The following is a 20,807-nucleotide window of genomic DNA, read 5'->3' on the forward strand; positions in this document are numbered from 1 at the left end:
GAATGGACCAAGCACCCTTGCCATTGTGCGTGAGGCCATCCCGTGCTCCCTGCCACCTTCTGGCTCTGGGAGTGGGAAGTCCCTGGCGGGCTGGCTGTGGAGCAGTCCTTCCCCTCCCACGAGCTCTCCTCCCACCCTGCTTGTGCAGGATAACCCCCTCCGGAAGTCTCACGGCACGGCTTTTATGCTCTGTCACATTTTTGGAACATATGGTTTTAAATAATTCAATTTACTTTTCATGTGTTTTGCTGTGACTTTTTTTTCCCCTGTCCCTTTTCTCTTTCCTCCTCGTGCTCTGCCTTCTCCAGGAAGAAAAATGTCCAGACAAGTGGATAAGGGGGTTCAGTGCTTTGGGACCCAGTCCTGCACCCCATCATCTTGTGCCCCAGTGGTGTGCAAGGAAGGCTGACTCAGCACTAGCACGCTTGTGAATTTCTGGGAAAGAGGGATCAACAGAGGAAATGGGAAGATTGGAAAGGGAAAGATTTGGCATGGAGCAGAAGGCACCTTTGGATGTGTGGGCAAAGTATGGTGCAGACCAGCACGAGGTCTGTCAGTGGTACCTGGGAAGCAGGACTCAGGCCAGTAACAGCTGCTCTCTCTATGCTAAATTATTCCCAGCCCTTGTTAGGAGTCTCGTGCACAGTGAAGTGCAGCAGTTCTGTGTGTCTCGTGGTGTGCGTGGCACTGCATGGGGCAGCCAGGAGCAGGAGAGCACTTTGTTCCCCTGTAAAATCTAAATGCCCCATGCTGGCCCCACTTGCAGCTAGGTTCTCACCCAGCTTTTGTGAGTGTTTATGCCTTGGCTCTTGGTCAGCTGTGCACTGTGTATGAACTGGATTCTTTCTCTTCCCTCCCTAGGATGAAGTGATTTTAGAGCTAAAAACGAGGCAAGAAACCAGGCCTTGAAATCTCCGAAAGGTAGGAGAGACTTCAGACTGCAATGGGTATGTCACTACGCCCTCCTGGGTTCTCTTTTCCTCTGCGTGTCTCTCACACTTTAATGGTCTGCTTGCTGTGGCTGTGTCTGCACTAGAACTTCTGGGATTGGACTGCTGTTAGTTATAGAGACGAAAACAGAAGAAGGTCTAATGCAGACATGGCCTATGTGTGTCCTAATCTCGTCTTTGTCTTTGTACACCAGTTGTTCTGGGCACCTGGTATTGTAACTGTGGGTTTTCCTCAATATCTTCTCTACTGCCTCGATCTTTATGGATAAAAACATGTGTTAAGCGCTTTGGTGAGGAGGGTACTGCTTTATCTTTGTCCGTGTGGGCTGGTGGGAGATGGATAGGGTCCTTTCACTGAATAGGATGCAGTCTCCATCTACTGTGAGGTTTTGCTGAGCTCAGTTCACATAATTTAAGATGGTGATGTACATGCTCTCCTCCTCCTCTGGCACATTTTTATCTATTCAGACTGCAGCACTGTGCTGGTGTGATGGACGCAGCTCTGTGTCTCCAGCAGAATCCCAACTTTTCTGGGTTTTCCCTTTACCTAGACCCTCATGGTCTGCAAAAAAAACCACAACTTTGCAGTCTCCTAGAGCTGGATGATCACTTAGTCCCTGCCTGATAAAAGTAAGAGGCCTAGAGCCCAGGAAAGTTAAAGATGGAAGGTGATTGCCTCTCTTAAAAGCCTCATCTCCATGTGCTGAGTAAGAGAGTCGCTGTGCCACCTTGGGTCACTGAGAAGTCCCTGCCATGCCGAGGGAGTTCCTGCTGTCCTTGTCCCTTCTTTGTGGCCCCAGGGGCTCTCCTGCATGTCACCCAAAGAGTTCCCACTCTCTTCCCTGCATCTCTGGGCTGTACCCTCTCCAGCACCACCATGTCTAGCCTCTCCCATTGCTCCTCTCCCTCCCCAGGAGCCAAGGCAAGTCTGAGCCCAGGCCAGGGCAGGAGGGGCAGTGGTGATGGGGAGGGTGGGCAGCGCTCTGCCCTGTGGGACATCACCTCAGAGGTGCTGGGAGCACTCGCTGCAGTGTGTCCATGCTCAGAGCATCCCTGCAGCAGTGGGGACCCCCGAGCCTCAGCATCAGGGAGCTCAGAGGCCGAGTCCGAGTGGCATGAGGGGGGCCCGGGCTGGCTGGGGCAGGAGGGGGCCCCAAGCTGGGCTGGGCAGTGTCAGAGGTGACCGGTGGAAGGCCAGTGTTATGTAAATACCGCTGCTGTAACATGGCAGGCCTGAATGGCCCTATGCGTCCATCCATCATTGCTGGGGAACAGAAGCCTCCCTGGGAGCACGGGGGGCCGGCAGCGCGGGGCATGCAGACACAGGCAGCATGTGCCCTACTCATAAACTGTTTGTTTTCTTTTTGTCTCTCTCGTTTCGGGGCACCCTGCCGAGAGCAACTCTCTGTTTTGTCCTTGCAATCTCTCCCCCAGCCTTCCCCCCACCACTTCAGCCCTTCCTTTTCCTCCCTCTTTCCCCCACCCTTAAAAAAATGGGGGGGGGGGAAAAAAAGAAAAAAAAAAAAAAAAAAAAGAAAGTCCCCAGTTCACATTGCGGCTTCTTTCTCTGACTTCAAAGGCTCCCCATCATTGTTTGGGATCGGCAGGCAGTGGCCCTGAAAACGTGATCACAGCCGGGCACAGTGTAGGTCACCACCGAGCGCCATGCTCCGAGCGCTGAAAGGAACAGGCAGATTCTTCCCTTTTCATGCTTCACAACCCTGGTTACAGCGTTCTGCCTCGCCCGCGTGCTCCTCGCTGCGTGGCTATTCTTGCTCTTTTCTCCTCCTTTTCCTCCCGCCCTCCCTCTCTCTCTTTCTCTCAGGTCCCTCATTTCTCTGTCCATTTGCTCTCATCCCACTCTCCTCTGTGCCCAACATCACGCCCTTTTCACACTTTCTTCTCTTTCTTCTTTCCGTTACTTTTCTTCCTCACTATCTCCTATCTGGTGTGTCACTGCTGCCCCTTTTCTCTCTCTCTCTCTCTCTCTCTCTCTCTCCCCTCTTTGGCGTGCTGTTACATGAATCACTGTTTTCTTTCTCCCTTTTCCCTCTCCTACAGGTCAGGCTGGAGGTTGATTTCCTCCTCCTTCCCCGTTCCTCTTCAGTAGCAGCCTTCCTCTGACATTTGCCCGCATTTCTGTCTTCTCCTGTGATATCTCACTCACAGTGCTCTAAATTGCAGAGGTTCTGTAATCTCTGGATTAGCCCCAGACAGCCTGCAGTCCTGCTCACCCCACAAGGTGCAAGCTGACTGCTTTCATGTGCAATGGGCTTACTCCCCCGGAGTTTAGCACAGCCTTACGTTGGGAGGCAGCACACGGTGCCTGCCAACAGCATCAGCTTCCAAACTTGCTCTCTGGCTTTGCTGGTTAACCTGCAAGGAGCTAGCAAGTAGGATTAGTGTTGCAGACAAATTTGTGGAGCCAAGCGCTGGCTTCACATATATCACAGGGAAACAGAGGAAACATTTGAAGCTTGTAGGTCTCATGTGGAACATGACACTGGTGGTAGTGCTGGGGGCAGAGTTAGGCAGGGATAAGGCAGAGTGAAGCAGGCCCAGCAATTTGAATGGGCATCCCAGAATACTTCTGCGGTGGATTTCAACAAGGGAACATCACCTCATTGTACTGAAACTTGGGCGCGTGTTTGGCTGCATGGTGAGCCACAGTTGGATGGCAACTCCTTGCCTGCCAAACGTCCCCCCCAGCAACACCAAGAGTTTCATTTTATCTTCAGCAGAACAGTCCAGGACTCTGCACCCCTCCGGCACCCAGCCGGGTACAGCCGCCCTGTCCTCTACCCCTGGAAGCAGAGATCATGGTGCTTGTGCCTCTGGTGATTTGTGAGGTTGTTTTAATGCCGAGGAGCCCACCAGGACTTGTCTCTTGCTAAATAGGCATATTAAGGGACATTGCGGCAGGGGTTATAGAGTAATAATTTGTCCTAATGAGCTGGTGTCACGTTCTCCTAGGCCGAGCTGTGCGCGAGCGGGAGCTGTGATAGGAAGGGGCTGCACTTGCTGACCTGTCAGCCCAGGTTAATGAAGTACTGTGCTGCTTGGGGGGTCAGAGAGCAGGAGCTCAGCCAGCCTGCAGCGGCTCAGCGGGGCCGGAGGGGAAGGACAGGGCTCTCCCCTGAGCTAAGTGCCCCGGGAAAAGGCCTGTGCCCTGCTGGATGGAGCAGCAGTATGTCCATTACGACAGTGGGATCTCTGTGCTGTGCTGGTGGGCTGAGTGCCCCTGCATCCTCATCAAACTGTCTCTTCAGGCAGAGGTGAACCTGCTGCGGCTGGTGTTTGGCAGGCGTTTCTCCTCTGGCCTTGCAGGACAGCCCAGGTTGGCACATGTGGAAGGAGGCTGGAAGACTGAGAGGAGATCTCACCTCTTTTACAGGTGCTCCCAAGACTGGCACAGCTGAGTCTCCACACAGCCAGACCAAATCAAAAAATCTCTTGCAACATCAGGGGATAGGTGCAGGAGAGTGGCCGGTGGTGATGACCAGTGTCTAGCTAGGAGGTTTACAGAGAGATGCTGCATGCTCATCCCCACCTCTTTCTGTGCACAGAGCATATGAACAGCCAGAGGAAGTTCTCTCTGTTCTTCCCCTTCCCTCCTTCTCCTCCTCATATGTTTCCCCATGGCTTGCTGAGATCCTTTGCCTTGCATGACAACTCTAAACCCAAGCAGTTGCTTCCACCCCTTCAGAGGAGGTGGGCAGCAAAGGCCCAGGGAGAGGTTTGCTAGTCCCCTGGGTGAACGGTATTAGGGAGCAGGCTGGCAGGGTGTCCTGGGCACGTGCGGTTTGAGCTGGGCTCCGCGTTCGGCAGGAGAGGGCAGGAGAAGCCAAGAGGGGGGAGTCCTGGCCCACCTGGTGCCCTGGGGACCCATGGCCTGCCTTGCGCCTGGGGATCACACCACCCCATCTGTGCTGGGGCAGGACAGTGCCCTTGGCCACATCAGTACCCTGCTGTCTACAGCACAAGCCCTGTATACCGTCTTCCTTCTCCCACTCATCTTTCTTTGCTCCTTCCCCCCCTGCTTCTCTTTGCTTTTCTCTGTCTCCATCTCTCTTTCCCTTTCATCTACTCAGAAGGCTTTACTCTACTTCCTTGTCACCCTAATTGATTGCATTAACCTTTCAGCGTATTGGATTTCCCCAGCACCGTGCAGAGAGCACCGTGCAATATGCTTATAATCTGGGCTGTAATGGACAGGGAGCAGTCAACGAGCCCCTGCTCCAACAGGTTCTGCTGACAACTTCTTCTCGGGGAGGGCGAGAGGGAGCGTGCCAGTGGGGTCTGCCCGGAACGGCTGTCCAGCAGCCTGCGCAGACCTGGCCTTGCTGCTCCCCAGTGAGCAGGGTGACAGTGTTGGCTTCTGAGAACAGAGACCTTTGAAAAGGATCCAGCTTGGGAAACAGGGGGGAGATGTCGTAATTGACCCTATTCCTGTAATTTTTCCTTGTGTCTGAGCCCCCCTCTCCCCTGTCTGCTCTGGCCATGGTTTTGTTCCATCTGTTCAATACTGAATTAATGTACGCTTTACATTTAGGCACTTGTTGCTGGTGGTAGGATGAGAAGACGATATGGTGGAATCTGCGTATTTTCACATCATGCTTGCCTTTTCCTTTTCCTTTAGTTTCAGTGTATGAGGATGTGAGGGAGGTGGACACTTTTCCTGGGGCTTCAAAGATAAAAGCATAGGAATATTTTGCTCATGAGGAAGACAGTGCCAGGGTGCAGAGAGATCAGGAGGCAGAGAGATCAGGAGGCAGAGAGATCAGGAGGCAGATGCCCTGAATTATATCCCAGGCTTGGCCTTGGGTAAATCCTTTCACTCCCTGGTACCTTATTTCCCCCCGTGGTGGCAGAGCTGTGATTTTGGCACCCTGTGATGTGCTGCAGAGTCTGCAGGAGGGCTGCGAGGAGACCCAGTGCTGTTATCTCAGCTCACTGGGCAAGGTTGGGAAAGTGGCTGCAGACAGACAGTGAAGCTACACAGCCAAGTGTCACTGCTCAGGCTGACTGCAAGGCGGGAAATAAACCCACAAGATCAGTGGCAAGAGCCTGCGAGTCTGTTAAAGGCCTGGCATCCTGCTGGTGGTCAGGGCCAGAGCTGAGAGATGCTTTGGCATTCATTTATTTTAAAGGACTGCAGTGATGGAGCTGTCACAGTCTTCTGGTGATGGTGCCCCCTTTAAAGTATCCTAGTGTAGGCTTCAGTTCATCAAGATGCTTTGAGCACCAGGTTGAGTTTTGCTTAAGCCACAGTCATTTAAACACATACTTAGAAGTTTCATTCGACATGGACTGTAGGATAAGACCTAGACCCTTGTGATGCTCTTTTATAGTTCTCTTTTTTAAACAGAATTTAACACAAGATGGGTCTTTATTTATGGTTATGGCTCACAGTGTAAAAAATAGCTACAGTGGAAGGGTTTCTGATCACTTCATAGGTCTTTAGCTCAAGAGTTACATCATCCTGTTAAAAGTACTCCTGCTGCTTTAGAATGTAGCCCACTCTGCCTTGGGGATGGTTAGAAACTTTGAAAGTTCCTGGGGACACCAGGAGGAGGGGACAGGGCTGTATTGTGAAAGGTAAAGGTAAATCCCCAGTCTGTCTTTGTTTTTCCAGGAAGAAGGGAGAAATGACAAGTCAGAGAGAGGATGATTTCTAGGTGATCATTCCAAAAAAGTGGGAGGCTCCTTACAAACCCGGAGGTAGTTGAGGGGAGGGACTTTATTTTAGGTTAAATGGAGAAGAAAGAGAAGGAAGCAAAGGATGAGAAATTTAAAACAAGCAAGAGAGAAAGAGTGAGCGAGAGCAGCACCTCCTAAATGGAAGAGTAAACAGGCACTCGGAGGCATTAACTTAATTGATTGTTCTGCAACAGGCTGAACGCTGTGTTATTCTGTCACCGTGGCAACAACCCAAAAAAATTGTCAGCCTGTTTGGATGAAGTGAAGCGAAACATTCTCTAATTTGCGGTGATCCGGGTGTTTGTTTTCCTTCCGAAGAGGCGGGGGCTCTATTGATCTATTGTTTGCACAGAGCTTTTTTTTAACGGCGATATGAGGAAAGCAGGAGGCTGGGGTGTGCTCCCGAGGCAGGTGAGGCAACGGGGGTGTCTCTGCCGTGTTTCCCTAGATCTGCCTTTGCAGGGTGACCACGCGAATCCAGCAGAAACTCCGGCGGTAGGAGCTGTCCCAAGGAAGCGTGAGGACAGGGGAAAGCGTTTGGCTGTGATGAGTTTGTTCAAGAGCTCCCGCTTCAGTCCTTGCTGTTCTCATCCCTTTGGGCTCTTGCAGTTCTTTCTGTGTTGCAGTTTCTGGCGTTAGGTAAGGACAGCTACAACTGACAAGAGCAGCTTCATCCCCACTAACTTCCTTCCCAGATCCATGCTATTCTGTTTAATGTGTGCAGACCTGTGCCTGTGCACACCCTGTGCTTGTGGGAATGTATCCTTGCACACTCAGTAGAGAAGAGGAGTCATGTTTGAGTTTTATCCCAGGACCACAGCTGTGATAAGATATTAACTTGCCCACTTTGAGTGCTCTATTACAGCAGCAAAGAGATGAAATCCCTGGGCCAAAGGATGGGGAATTTTTGTCCCCTGGGATACAGGCCAAGCTGCTCCAAGGGGCTGTGTGGGACGGGAGGTGGGGATGGCCACAGTGGGATGGCTGGGAAGGGTGAGTTGCTGCAGGCACAGCGTGGGCCTGACCTTGGGGGGGAGCAGATGGGAAGAGACACCCCAAGTTGTGCAGTGGTTTGTGCACCCCATCAGCTGCATCTGGCCATGCACAGCCCTGGGGGCCAGGAATAAGCTCCTGAGGATGCCAGTCGCTGCCAGCACACACTTGGTTTCAGAGTGAAATGTTGCTGAAGCACTTGCTTCAGCTGGGAAATGTTCAGTCAGAATGGGAAAGCCCAGGAGACTAGGGAGCAAGCCCACGTGGCTGGGGTGAGCAGCAAGGCCTTGAGCCAGAGACATCGTGCTGAGAGATGGGTGCTGTGACAGTGGAGGATAAAGCTGGCAAAAAGGTTCCTTACAGGTCTGGAGCAGGGGGAACAGGCAAGGATAGCTCTGAGCCAGCGGGAAGGTGAGTGGCAGAGGTGGCTCTGGGCCAGTGAAGGAGAGCAGGGAGGAAGGATTTCCTCGTGACAGAGGATCAGTAAGAGGGACAGGCTGCAGCCTTCCTTGTGCATGGCCCAGCATGGAGGTGTCACTCTCTCGTTCGGGGTTTTCTGCACTCCTGCAGCCTTCGGGCACCCCAGTGGGGAGCCCCATGTTTCCCATCCAGGCAGATCGTCCTCATTACTCCTCGGCAATGTCCCAGCCCACGCACAGCTAGTCTAGCCGCTGCACAGGGGCTTTCTAGTTGATCCCTAAGGTTTCAGGGAGAGCTGTAGAGTATGTTAGTGTCAAGTGCTGGAGAGTGTTGCTTTGTGGGGTTGGCAGGGGCAAAAAATAGTACGTCCCTGCACTCTTCCTGCCTCCCTCCCTGCTCCTTTCTCTGCTGCCTTGGGGGGGTTTTCCTCCTCTGTTTGTACCATTTTTGCTTTATCACCCTTTTTCTCTCTCTCTGCCTCCCTCTCCTCCACTGTCTCCATCCAGTTTTTAACTCTTCTGCTCTGTTGCTCTTTCTCACAGTGTAGATGTGGGTGGGGTTAAGAGCCTGTCGCTGGCGGGTGAGCAATGTCCCTAGGCACTGTGTCCTGCTCAGGGATCTGGCCCCTGTGCTCGCGGTGGGTGTGTGTGGGTGGGGGGCACCGTGGGCAGGTGAGAGATGAGTGCTTCATGTCTCCCAGGGAGAAAGCTGAGCTGCCAGTGAAAGTTTGGCGGTTATTGGTGTCAGGAGAAGCTAAATAACCCTGTAACTGGTATGAAGGTGAATTCACGGTCTAGTGAGCACTGAAAATACGAGAGGGCTCTGAGACAGGCAAAGCGTGGAGAGGGGAATACAACTGGCCCATGGCTCAGGGCAGTGCTGTGTCTCTAGAGCAGTGTGGGGACGTGTGCCGTTGCCATCCCGAGCATCAGCCGCAGCACACCGCCTTCTGGGGGGCCGGCCGGGATGAGGAAGGTGCTGGGTACTGCAGGTTTGGCGATAAATGAGGCATGCACACATTGACACGGCAAGAACGCCCGCAGAGGAAGTCTGTGTACCTCTGGCTGTGGACAGCCACGCAACGTCCGACTGCAGAGCCCTGTGCACATGGGTGGCACGAGGCTGCCGCACATATGTGTGCACATACGTGCAGACAGCTGTACCCACACAGGATCTCGCAGGTTCACGTCTCTGCGTGTCCTCGTGTGTGTAGATGCATCCAGAGCTATGCGAGCATAGGGGTGCAGGCACACACACGCTACAAATACGGTCCTCAGCCATCTGCATCAGCTCACAGTCAAGTCAAATTCCTCTCTGGTGTAAGTACACTCTAGTCAGGCAGCAGAGACAGATTTATCCCAGCATATCTTGAATGTCTGTGCGGTTACCTGCTGTGAGCAGAAGAGTTGCAGGAAATCTATTCTCCTTCCAGCTGGGAGAGGCTGATGCCTTGGAGTACCAGGAGATGTGCAGAGAGGAAACCCCCTTCAGCTTTTCACCTGGAGCTGGTAATCTCCTTGTGCCGAATCCCTGGAACAGGGGAGTTGCATTTGAAGCTCAGCCAGTGGTGATTTAGTGTTAGACGTTTGCAGAAGAGACTTTGATTAATTCGTAGTAAAATCAAGTAGCACTTGGGTGCCAGTACCACATTCCAGGGTGAGCCGGCGACCGAGGTGCGCGCTGGGCGGGCTGCCAGGTGCCTGAGCAATCCCCGCGGAGGTGGCAGCACCATCCAACCCACAGCCTCTCCCTGCTTGGGCTTCTTAATTATTAATTTATTTTTCTCCCTTCCTTGGCAAAAAAATAGTATTTGGTAACGACCTCAAATTGCAAAATGCTGATGATTTGGAGAATGTGTCACAGAAGCTCCAGGGTGATAAAGGGGAGACGAATCCCAGCCAACAATCCGGCTCAGCCAGTTTGCCTATTTATTAAAGAAAAAGCCCAGATCATTAACTTTTTTGTTGTTGTTCTGTTTGCGGGCAACTCCCTGCTGGCAACTTTCGGGCGCCCAGTAAATTAAACTGAGTATCGGCCTGGTTCGGGGCAGCCTGAGCACCTAGTTAAAGCTGTGAAATGCGTTAGAAACTGGCTTCGTTTATGTTAGCGCATGAATAAACCCTTCAGGGTACCACGCAAAAGTGCTCTCTGGCATAAAAGCGGTCTCAGAAAACCCTCACTCGCTGCCTTGTGGAGGGTCAGGTATTGTGACTGGAGAGCTGAGCCTCACTTCTCCTCCCACGGCTTGTTCACACAGTTAATTGCCCCTCGACACGTTGCTGTGCCATGTTGGTCCCTGGAGAAGCAGGGCTGGAAGAGAGCATCTGTAGGCACAGGCTTTGTTGGTTCCCCATTTGCCTGCTTGGTTTGGTTGTTGAATAAAGAACAGTTCAGGGATGGGCTTGCCTGCCTGGTGCCGCTGTGAACTCAGAGAGTTCCCTGTACTATCAGGGAAGGGTGATCATGTCCCCCTCCTCTGGAACATCCCACGTGTTCGCTGAAGTAGTGCTTCAAGCTAAATCAGTTTGCTGAGGGCTCCAGCTTCCCTTAATTCAGTGTCAGGACCGGGCTTGCATGGCTATTATTCAGGAAGCTTTATCAGAAGCACAAAGCTAGCATCTGCCCTCCTGCTTCCCTCTGGGCATCACCAGCTCTCCTGCCCTGGGTTTGGCACACTGAGACTCGAGGGACTGCCTCACGAAGCCCATTTGCAGGCAAAACTTGTTTCAGCTCCTGGAGAGTCTCGGCTGTTACATTAGAGGCTAGAGGAGCGTGGTGGCTTGTCACTAGTCACGGGCAGAGCAGCGCGGAGGTGCAGAGAACCAGCTAGAACTGAGGGGCTCATCTGGGCTGAGCCAAGATGCTGAGGACGCTAGCCTCTCCCCTTTCCTCTTGCAACCCAACCAAGTTGTAATTAAGGCTGGATTTTAGGTTTTAATCTCACCTGATGTCCAAGCTCTTTCCCGCAGAGGTAGCCACCTTCTTCCCTAGGCCTGGTTCATGTCCCTCCACAACGATTTCTCTGGTGAAGACTGCCCAGACCTGTGCTCACGTGGGTGCTGATGGGAGGAGAAGGGTATTTTTCAAGGTTTCTGCTAGGTTTTTTTCTTCTGAAATACAAGGATGTGCAATTTTTTTAGTTTCAATTTAGCATTGGAGAATTTTATAATTTAGTAATTAAAATCTCTGATAGGCTTTAGAAATTGCAGCTAATTGAATTTAATGGGAAGATGATTTTCAATTTTATTTGATTACCCGGACCCCTGGCATTGGTATTTATGGGAAAAAAATGGGAAATGTGCTGTGTGGGCTAAGATGGCATAATTGAATTAGGGCTAATCGGATTTCTTCGTCATGAATTTCACTATAATTTTCCTATAATTTTCCATTAGATATCTAGTTTACAAATATTCACAAAGAAATGAAGCTCTTTCGGAATGGAGATTGCTGGCTAACAGGATTACAGGGACGATAGCTCGGCACTGCCAGCCCGGGCTCCTTCAGTAATGCAATCGCTGCGTCTGCCTCACACTTACCGCCTGCCGCTGCTCCCCGCACCCCCTCCGGCCCACTGCCAGTGCTCCCGAGGGGCCGCAGCCGCGCTTCCTCCGGGGTCCTTGCTGCCTCTTCCCGGTGGTGTCGGTGTGCTGCTTCACTGCACACGGGTCCCCGTGCACAGACACACATGTCGCTGCCGGTGCGTGTGCACACGTGGCATTGGCGTGTACCTGGACTCTCTTGCGTGCGTGCTCGCGTATCCCCTGTGTCAGCACCGGCGATGCTCGGGCAGCCGCGTTGCACGAGCAGGGCCAGCCCACGCGGATGCACGCGTGCTGCATCCTGGGCATCTCTCTGCACACACCCGTCACTGTGCCTCACGCACGAGGGGATGCTTTGCCTTCCCCCATTGCTGTGGTGGGGATGCTGCTGTCCCATCCCAGAGGAAGGGTTGCGATCAGTCCCCACTATTTGCAGTCCAGGGTCTCCCCTCTCTGCTCTTGCTGCCTTTTTCTTGCCTCCTCCATCATTGCCCCTCACTTCGCTGCTGTCAGTTCTAACAAATGTGCGTCTGTCCCACCTGCTCCATTCGGGACAGTCCTCAACATCCCTCTGTACCCGCCTCAGTGCCTTGCATGGAAGCAGTGCTCACAGCCTCTGCAGAACTGATAACGTGCTAGGCTCCCTCTGCCTTCCCTCCTTTCTGCCTCCTGCTCCTGCCCAAGGCAGGTCAAATCCAGAGTGAATTTATGGAGACCATCCTTACTCCACAGCATCAGAGTGCTGTAAAATCCAGCGCGTCTCTCTGCCCGTTCCATCTCTGTGGCTTACTGGGCTGCATGTTGAAAGCTTTTCCCTGACTGCTGGTGTGACCCAGCCCATTTCAGGATACAGGTGCTGGGGGAGCAAATCATTACTGTGAAGAGTAAGTATGGTAGCAGAGGTCCTGTCTACCCAGAGCCACTTGCCATCTCCTTGGTATCAGGCCTTCCACATATGTCCAGAGCAGGACAGTCTCTTCTAAAACATCCATGACAATCCAGCCCTGTCCTGGGGGCCCAGGCGGGCATCACCCTGGTGTGCTGCAGCAGCCGAATGCAGGACCTCCTGTGTTTGGACACGTGTGTGTGTGTGCACATGGCATGTGCACATGTTTTTGGTTGCATCCAAGCGTGTCTGTGCAGGAACACAAGCTGGCTTGCAGCTCCTCTAGACAGAAATCACCTTTTTGTTTTGTGCTTCCCCATGTTCTGCAGGAAAGGGTCTTGCCCAGCCTGGGACCTGCCCTTGGGCAGCGGTTTCCTGGTGCCTCCGGAGGCCATCCCAGTGCCCAGTGTGCTGAACTGGGGCTCGGGGCTTCATGAGAGCAGCTCTGGGCTGGCTCAGGGTGGCATTCGGTGGTTTTGCCGGCAGAGTGCCTGCTCTTCAGTGCCAGGTACCTTCCCTGTTGGATGCAATGCCTGGGTAGGACTATTCCCTGGCCTCCTCGCCCTGAAATCCCCAGGCTGCACTTTTAATCGCTGTAGTAAATTGTAACTAATTGTTAGTGCATTCAAACCCCTGCCACTCCTTCCCCCTAAGTCTTCTGGGCCCCTGTGGAGCAGGAGGACGTGCAGAGTATATTCACTGCTGTAGAGCCCACTCCTGGTACAGTCATTCCCTCTGGGCAGTGGTCAAGAGATGAGCAGCGTTTGACTTCCAGCAGGTGCTGGAAGCTGTGGAGTGTCTGGAAGGGCAGCAGCCACATGGTGGGGAGCTGGTTTCAAACTATTTGAGTAACGCTAAGGAATAGTAGATGGCAGGAGCGATCCCAACAGAGCCCCACCCGGCACACTGAGAGTCGGCACAGCCGCTTTGGCAATGCTTTCTGGGTGCCATGTGCCAATAATGTGATTGAAACTGAATTGAGAAGGAAGGAGCGAAGGAGAAGGAAAGGGAAAGAAAGCACGGATTGTCTGCTCCTGCCGCCCAGGCCCCGAGGCCTCCAGGCGCCTCCCTTGACGAAACAGAAATCAAACAAAATTACAGAAATAGGGCAAGAGCATTTGCCTAATAGACTCCCCAAGCAGGAGCAGGAGGAGGAGCACAGCGCTGCCAGATCTCCAACCTGCAATCTGAGAGCCAGCGCCCTGAGCCCACATGAATCCAGAGCACGGCCCCAGGCCCTGGGGTCAGCTCCAGCTAAGGAGGGAGAAACTGCCAAGAAAATGGGCTAAGCATAAAAAACAAAGGTAGAAGAGACACCAAAAGGGGGATGTCCCACATATCAGTGTGACTCACACCCTGCTCAGCCCTGGCACACTGTCTGCGGGGAAAGCATTAAACTGTAATAATAATAATAAATTAATCATCCTTCCCCCTCCCATTGCACTTTTCATCTGAGGATCTCTGAGCACCTGGCAAACATTAATTACTGAGAGCTCCCGATGCCCCTGGGAGGGTGGGAAGGGACAAGGAGAGATCTCTTCACCTGCCGCAAAAGGGCAGCCGTGGCTGGAGCGGCCGGGGTGGCTCTTGCCATGGCACAGTGGCACAGTTCAGAGCAGGATGAGGGGTGCTGCATTCCCTCAAGCGCTCCTGGGGACTGGTGGGTCCGGGAGCCACTTTGTGCCAGGATACTGTCCGAGGCAGCTTTTCCTCGGAGAGGATCCATATCCTGGAGGGATCGGGGAAGAAGGGGAGATGCTGCTCTAACGGGGGGCACAGTGGTCCCCAAAGCAGCAGAAAGCTCCACAGCCTCCGAGAGAGGAAAGAACAAACTTTTCTTGGGTAAGAGGCAAAGGAGGGAGTATGGGGAAATAAAACCTGATCCTGTGACTGGAGATCGCTGAGATAGGAAATCAGGCCTTGCTGTTGCGTCAGCTGCAGGGCGTGGACTTCACCTGAAAAAACACCTTGGCAAGTTGTTCCTGCAAGGAGGAGTGGGAGGGACAGTGGGAAGTCTGCGGAGGGGATCCTCGGGGTGTGTTTTGGTTGTGTGTGTGGGTTCATGTGTGTCATGGCGTATGGATATGTGTGCATTTGAATGTGAGTGAGCACAGAGTATCATTTTCTTTGTCAGAGTGCATATGCATGTTGCATGTGCGTGCTGGGATGGGAGGGGTAAGGATCATTTGTATACTGATGTGTGAACGTGCTCAGCTTGGCGTGTGTAGAAGAACAGGTATGTTCAGAGGGTCTTTGTGGCTCTGTATGTTCAATGACACATCTGTGTTATAGTGTGTTCCCCCTCGGAAGAAGTCAGAGGTACAGCTGAGCTGCTCTCTTAGGGAACAGCGGTGGTGAGCAGAACTCCCACTGCTTAAACATCAAGTTCATAGGAGAAGTGGAAATGAAGAAACCTGAGTGACACAAGGTGCTGTGAGCTTATGGGACCCACCATCAACCTCACATCTGGAAGAAAGTGTTGGGTCCAAACTGAGCTATTACAAAGCCAGCAATGAACCAGCACATCTCTGGTGCTGTCTATCGTTTCCAGGGGTAGGATATTCCCTGGCAGGTGCTGTAGTGTCTGACTCGGGCATAGGGACCGGGGCAGGCTCTGTCGAGGGTGGTGGGGGATGTTGGCTGGGCTGGTGCCTGTGCTGGGGCCGAGTGAAACACAGGCAGGATTTTAAAGGCAGCACCAGGTGATGGTGCTGATTGGCGCCGATGGCACGGTTAGAAACCAGGAGGGGAAGTCGGGGTGATGCTGGTGGTGTTTTGCCCATCTCTCCTAATGCAGTAGCTCGCCTGCAGCGGGTGGGGAGGTGAGCCCTGTGCAGGGGCTCCGGTCGGGAGTGCTGCTTGGCCGGGCTCCGCTGCCTGGGCAGCGCATGCTGGCTGCATTTCACTAGACTTTGTTTAGATTTTTTCCAGAAAAAGCCAGAATACTTGCAGTTTTCAGAAATGACTCCCCCTCTCCCCTTCCTTCTCCCCGCCCTCTGGCCCGGCACGCTGCCTGTGTGTTTTTATGCATGCAGGTGCAGCTCTTGCTGAGAGCTGGGTTAGATGACGAGTTGCAGTTGCAGTGTTGGGTCTCTGGGCTCTGGACACTCTCCGGGTGCAGCGTGTCCTGGTGTGCCAGAGCCAAACAGACCTGGGCTCCTTCCAGCCCTGTGACTAACCTGGCCAGCCACTTTTGGCGAGTCAGTTCCCTTGCTAGTGCCTCAGTTTCCCCATCCACGCAGTGGGGTAATGATGCTGGCCTCCTTTGAAAAGCACATTAAGTTCTGCTTATAAAAAGGATTTAAGAGCTGGTGAGTTCATGGACTGCTCCCCAGCCCTGCTCTGCCAAAATCCACGGAGCCAAACGTGGTGTCTTCACAAAAACAGCCTACAACCTGCTCAAAATACCTATTTAATCAGGTAAATAATCTGCTCGTTTGTTTTAAAGAAAGAGGCTTATATCTGTGTTTACCCAACACGCCTCTTAGAACCTCCCTCGCATTCTTTGCTACTTAGAAAAATAAAGCAACAAAAAATGAGGAAATTTGCTGCAAAAGAAAAACCACCCCTCCCGTGGGCCAAGCACTCCGGCGGTGGAGCAGGGCTGGCTTCCTGTGGGGCGTTGGGCAAGATGCTTTAACGTCCAGGCTTGTGACAGCGGCCCCCCGGGCCACCACCGGCGACGGGTACCCCACGGGCTCCGGCCCTCCTCGGGGCCGTGCCCCGTACTGCACGGCCGAGTCCGGACACGCGTGGGAAGGCTGTGCCCGGGGCAGCCCGCTCTGTCCCTTCACCTTCCCGCGGGCTGCGGGTCCTGCCAGGCCCGGGCCCCGGCGCGGCTCAGCCCACTCCCCCCCTACACACACACACACACACACACACACACACTCCCGCGGTTTGCCCCGCGCCGGCGGCTCCTTCCCCGCCTGCTCCGGGGCTCCCGCATCCACGCGTGGGTCCCTCGCTCCCCGCGGGGCAGGGAACGGCGATGGGAGCGGGGGGGGGGCCGGGCCCTGCGTGGCAGCGCGCCCCGAGTGCGGGGCCCGGCTCCGCCCGGGGTGACCCCCCCGGCCCCGGCCCCGCACCTGCCCCCGGCGGCAGCGGCGGCGGCGGCGGGCCCGGCGCGGAGGCGGGTCCGCCGGCTGCCAGTCACCGCCCCCCGCGGCGGCCGGCGCCCGCCCCCGGCCCCGCTGCCAAAGTGACTCGGGGAGGACCGGCACGGCAATGACATCAGTGCTTTAAACAACTTGTTATTCGGGAGCAATCAGCTGCAATTAGGTATTAATTAAGTATTATGAAAGTTGATTATTTAAGTGAATTCGGCTTTCGTCTCTCCGACTATGGTAAGTACAGCACAATTGTCCTTTTCCTGCCCCCAGCCCCCTGCCCGCCGCTCGGCCGAGCCCCCGCTCGGTGCGGCTGCCGGTGCCCGCGGTGCGGAGCGCTGCCTGCCCCCCCAGCCCCACCGCTCGTCTCGTCCCTCCACCGCCGCCGCGGGGCCGGGCTCTGCGGGCGGTTCCTCCGGGACCCGGTGCCCGGGGCCGCCGCGCCGAAACTTTTCCCGGCGCCGAGGCGGGTGCGGGGCGGCGCGAAGGGGGCTCCCGGGCCGAGCGGGGCGCGGGGGTGGCACCAGGTGCTGCCGGGGGCTCGCAGCCTCTTTCACTTTTCTTTCACTTGTTTTACGGAAGTTGGCTTCCTCTCCTGCCGCCGCTCCGGCCCCGCTCTCCCCGGCCCCGCGGAGGCGGGCGGCGAGGTGAGCCGGGGGCTCCGCTCCGCCGGGTCCTTCCCGGCAGCGCGGCCGGGCCGAGGCGGCGGGCGGGCGGGCGGCAGGGCGAGGATGCGGCGGGGAAGTTTAGAGGGGTTTTGAAATGATTCTGCGTTTGTGTTTATTGTAAGTTGTGTGGGTTGTTTTCTCTTTCATTTCTTTCCCCTTCTGAGCTCTGGCGTCTTGTTGGTAAAGGTTGCTTGTCAGGTTCCTGTGCTGTCTAAATGAAAAGGAATTTAATTTATTTGGGACAAGGCAGTGTCAGATGAAGAGGCTGCTTATTACATTTAATGAGTATTTTTTTTTTTTCTTCAACCTGGGCATATCTGGGATGGGTTTGTTTTTGTCCTTCCATGTGAGGTATATGAGACCTCCCCCACCCCTTCACATCTCGCGGGGAGGAGGAGGAGGAGGAACGGTGGCCAGACTGGGGCAATGTTTTGGTTTTAGATTACAGGCCCCAGTATTGGGGCTGGGCGTGCTTTTGGTTGTAGCTTTTTGTGGCGCGTCCACTGGTTTTTGATCAGGTATCGGGAGCAGGGCCTGGGCTGGGCTGGGTGTGGTGGTGGACAGGGCTTGGGCAGGCTGGGGCCTCATTGTAGCTAGGGGCTCGGAGCCCGTGTGCTGGTGGGATTTCCAGCCCTTGGCCGGTCCTGGGCAGGGTCTCGTTTAGATTTCACAAAATGGGCAAATTTGGAGTTCAGTAGGAATCCCTTGGGCCATGTTACCTCCCTCTTTGCAACCTGCTTCCACCGCTTTGGCCCTCTACCTGCTAACGCAACCATACCTGCTCCTCCAAAATGGTGTAAACCATTCTCTCCTGTTTAAAAGCTAAATGGCAGCAATGGGCCAAACAGGCCTCTGCTGGCGACTTGCCACAGTCCAGGTAATTACTGCCAGAGCCTATGTGTACGTGTGTGTGTTGTTTTTTTTTTTTTAATAAGGAGTAAGATGGCAATAAACTGGTTGATGATTGACTGGGCCTGAACTATGTACTCTGATATTTTGATTGAGAGGATAATTTTGTCGTCGGTTGTTTCATTTATTTTTTTATTTCTATCAGCGATATCAGGAATCGAGCGGCTCAGGAACCGCGAGCGCGCCACACCGGCTCCACTCGGGTCCAGCCGTGGGCGTGCGGCTGCCTCCCTTCTAGATCAAGGAGCTGGGAGGTTGCGTGGGCAGCCCGGGAGTTGAAGGATGTGGTGAAACTACGGGAGGGCAAATGCTTTGCAGAGCCAGAGCCAGTGATTTGCCCCTGCCCGCCATTTTGGGGAGGAGCTGCGGCAGCGCCAGGCCTCAGGCCCCAGGGAGGCGGCGCCCCCTGCTGGCCGGAGCGCTGCCCGCTGGCCAATGGGCCCCTGGCCCCGCCCGGCCCCCCCACCCCGCAAAGGGATGGCCAAGCCAATGCCTTTCCTTACCCCCACACCCCTCCCAAAAGGGACCTTCCTTCTGCTCGGAAGTGGCATCCGCCTTCCCGACGCTGCGCCAGGGTAGCACGTGGGGTTGGGTGCTGCGGTGTGGGAACCCAGGGCTGCAGTAAGGCATGGAAATGAGGAGCTGGGAGATCTGTTTAAGTCAGCATTACGGTCTGTGTGGGTGAACCCGTCTTGTCATGATCTTGGGGCAAAGACCTGCCCCATAATCACTACCTCTCACCCTTATCTACTTGGGCCAGCTTATCTCCCTCAGTCGCTGCCTCTTGAATTCTCTCCAAGCCCTCAGGCTGTGGCTCCCCGGAGGCAGTGCCTGAGGGCTGCTCACAGGAGCTGCCAGTTGGCAGAGGCAAGTCCAGAGGGGTTTCTTTCCCAGAGGGACTTGGTATGTGGGGTCTGACAGTCTGGTCTTGCTGAGGGCTTTCTTAGCTCAGTCAATCCTTGCATGGGCCTTCTAGACTCAGAAGCATTCATAGTGGTTAAGGGCTGGAAAGAATTCATGGACTGAGTCCATCCGCCCAGTATCGTGGCAAGATGTTCCGTACATGTGACTTTCTGCAAGTCTGGTTGTAAATATCTTGAGTGACTGGGCACCTGTCACTTCCTTTGGGAAACTGTTCCCCAGCCTAATTATTCTTGGTATGAGATTACAGGAACTGATCTCAGAATGGAGACCAAGAAACCAATGGTAAACGAGTAGAAAAGTGCCAAATTTCCCACTCAAGGGGTCATTTTGTGACTGTTCTGTCAAATCACTGTTGTTGTTTGAAACACCCAGTGGATAGGAACGCCTTCTCTGGGCTGGTGCCAGCACTTTTTTTCTTTTTTCCTTTTTTTTTTTTTTTTTTTTTTTGACAGTACAGATTTTTGGAGAGTCATTGGCTCAGTCAAGGTTGGTACCATTCCTGTGCTGAGTTTGTGGTCTGCAGAAGGCTCACAGGCAGTTTGTTTGGGTTTTCAGACCACTTTCCAGTAGTCCTGTGAGATGCTTGTTGGGTGGAAAGCATTCAAGTGCTTAAGCCTACCTAGTGAAGACTTCCCTGGGAGAAGGGTTTACCTGGGCAGGGATTAACCTTCTCACAATGGTGTAAGCAGGGCCCAGGTATTACTTGAAGAGCATGCTTCAAAGCCTGCTAAGTCTGTAGGAGTGTTTCTCCTGGTTTGGCGCTATAGAGCGATAACTCCCAGAAAGACCAGAAAATTGATCTCTGAGATAATAAACTTCTGTTTCCCTGCCTGCACCCTGTCCGCTGGGTCCTCCTTCTAAACCAGGTCTGTTACCGACAGAGCGGGGTCTGCTAATGTGTGCGGGTACTGCATCCTTCCGCTGTGAAACATAGCGTCCGAGAGCAGGGAAAGGCAACATGTACCAAAACCGGCGTTGAATGATACAGATACCTCGACTGGAAGGGATCAAGTATTTAATACGTAGCTTCCACATCATCAGTTTATCTTTCTGTTTTCCTGGACTATTTATGCTTCCACTCTGAGTCCTCCTTGCCACTGTCGGAAAGGACTATTTGAGCTTGGAATTTATTTCAGGGCTTTTGCATGTGCAGCCTTGTCTGTCCCACTTCTCATGCTACCAGAGCACTTGGCTGCCCTCACAGCACAAGCCTTTCTGTCCACTTTGACTCTTCCTCTGATATTAGATCATAACCCTAGGCTGCCATGTAGCCTGGAGTTTAGGTTTCCCTCTGAAAAGTTGGTTGAAAGTATCTGAAAAGTAATGAAAAGTCTGTGGGAGGTGAAGACAACCATTGCCTCTGCTGCATCTCCCACCTCCACCTGGGCTCCTTCCCTCCCACCCAGAGTTTGAAGATGCGGCTGTTCCCAGGGTTTGGAGAGCTCAGGTGCCACCCAGGGCTCAGCTCCCAGAAATGCTGACATCGCAGAGGCCATGCTGGCCGATCCAGCTGGGGTTTGGGAGAACCAATGTCCTCGTCCTCAGCTGCACTTTGCAAAGCAAAGAGGGGGCAGAGGAGGCTTGGCTGGAAGCAGGGGAGGGGCAGAACCTACAGCCAAAAGTCCCACGCGGCACCATCTCCTCCCCTCCGGTTCAATGCGGACTGGATCAATTTGGACGTCTTCAGCAATAAAAAATGCCGATGTCGTCCT

The 20,807-nt window shown here is 53.8% G+C and overlaps 1 protein-coding gene across 1 annotated transcript in view; it reads left to right on the top strand.

Moving 5' to 3' along the window:
* The first annotated feature begins 16,692 nt into the window (after window positions 1–16,692).
* Window positions 16,693–20,807, top strand: part of CASZ1 (castor zinc finger 1) — a 97,753-nt gene continuing 93,638 nt past the window's right edge. Inside the window, 1 exon segment of the mRNA XM_042795137.1 lies at window positions 16,693–16,831. Coding sequence (XP_042651071.1) covers window positions 16,783–16,831 — 49 coding nt within the window. The 5' untranslated portion in view covers window positions 16,693–16,782.

This window comes from Tyto alba, unplaced genomic scaffold (genome assembly GCF_018691265.1).
Source record: "Tyto alba isolate M040663 unplaced genomic scaffold, T.alba_DEE_v4.0 Super-Scaffold_20000042, whole genome shotgun sequence".
NCBI lineage: Eukaryota > Metazoa > Chordata > Aves > Strigiformes > Tytonidae > Tyto > Tyto alba.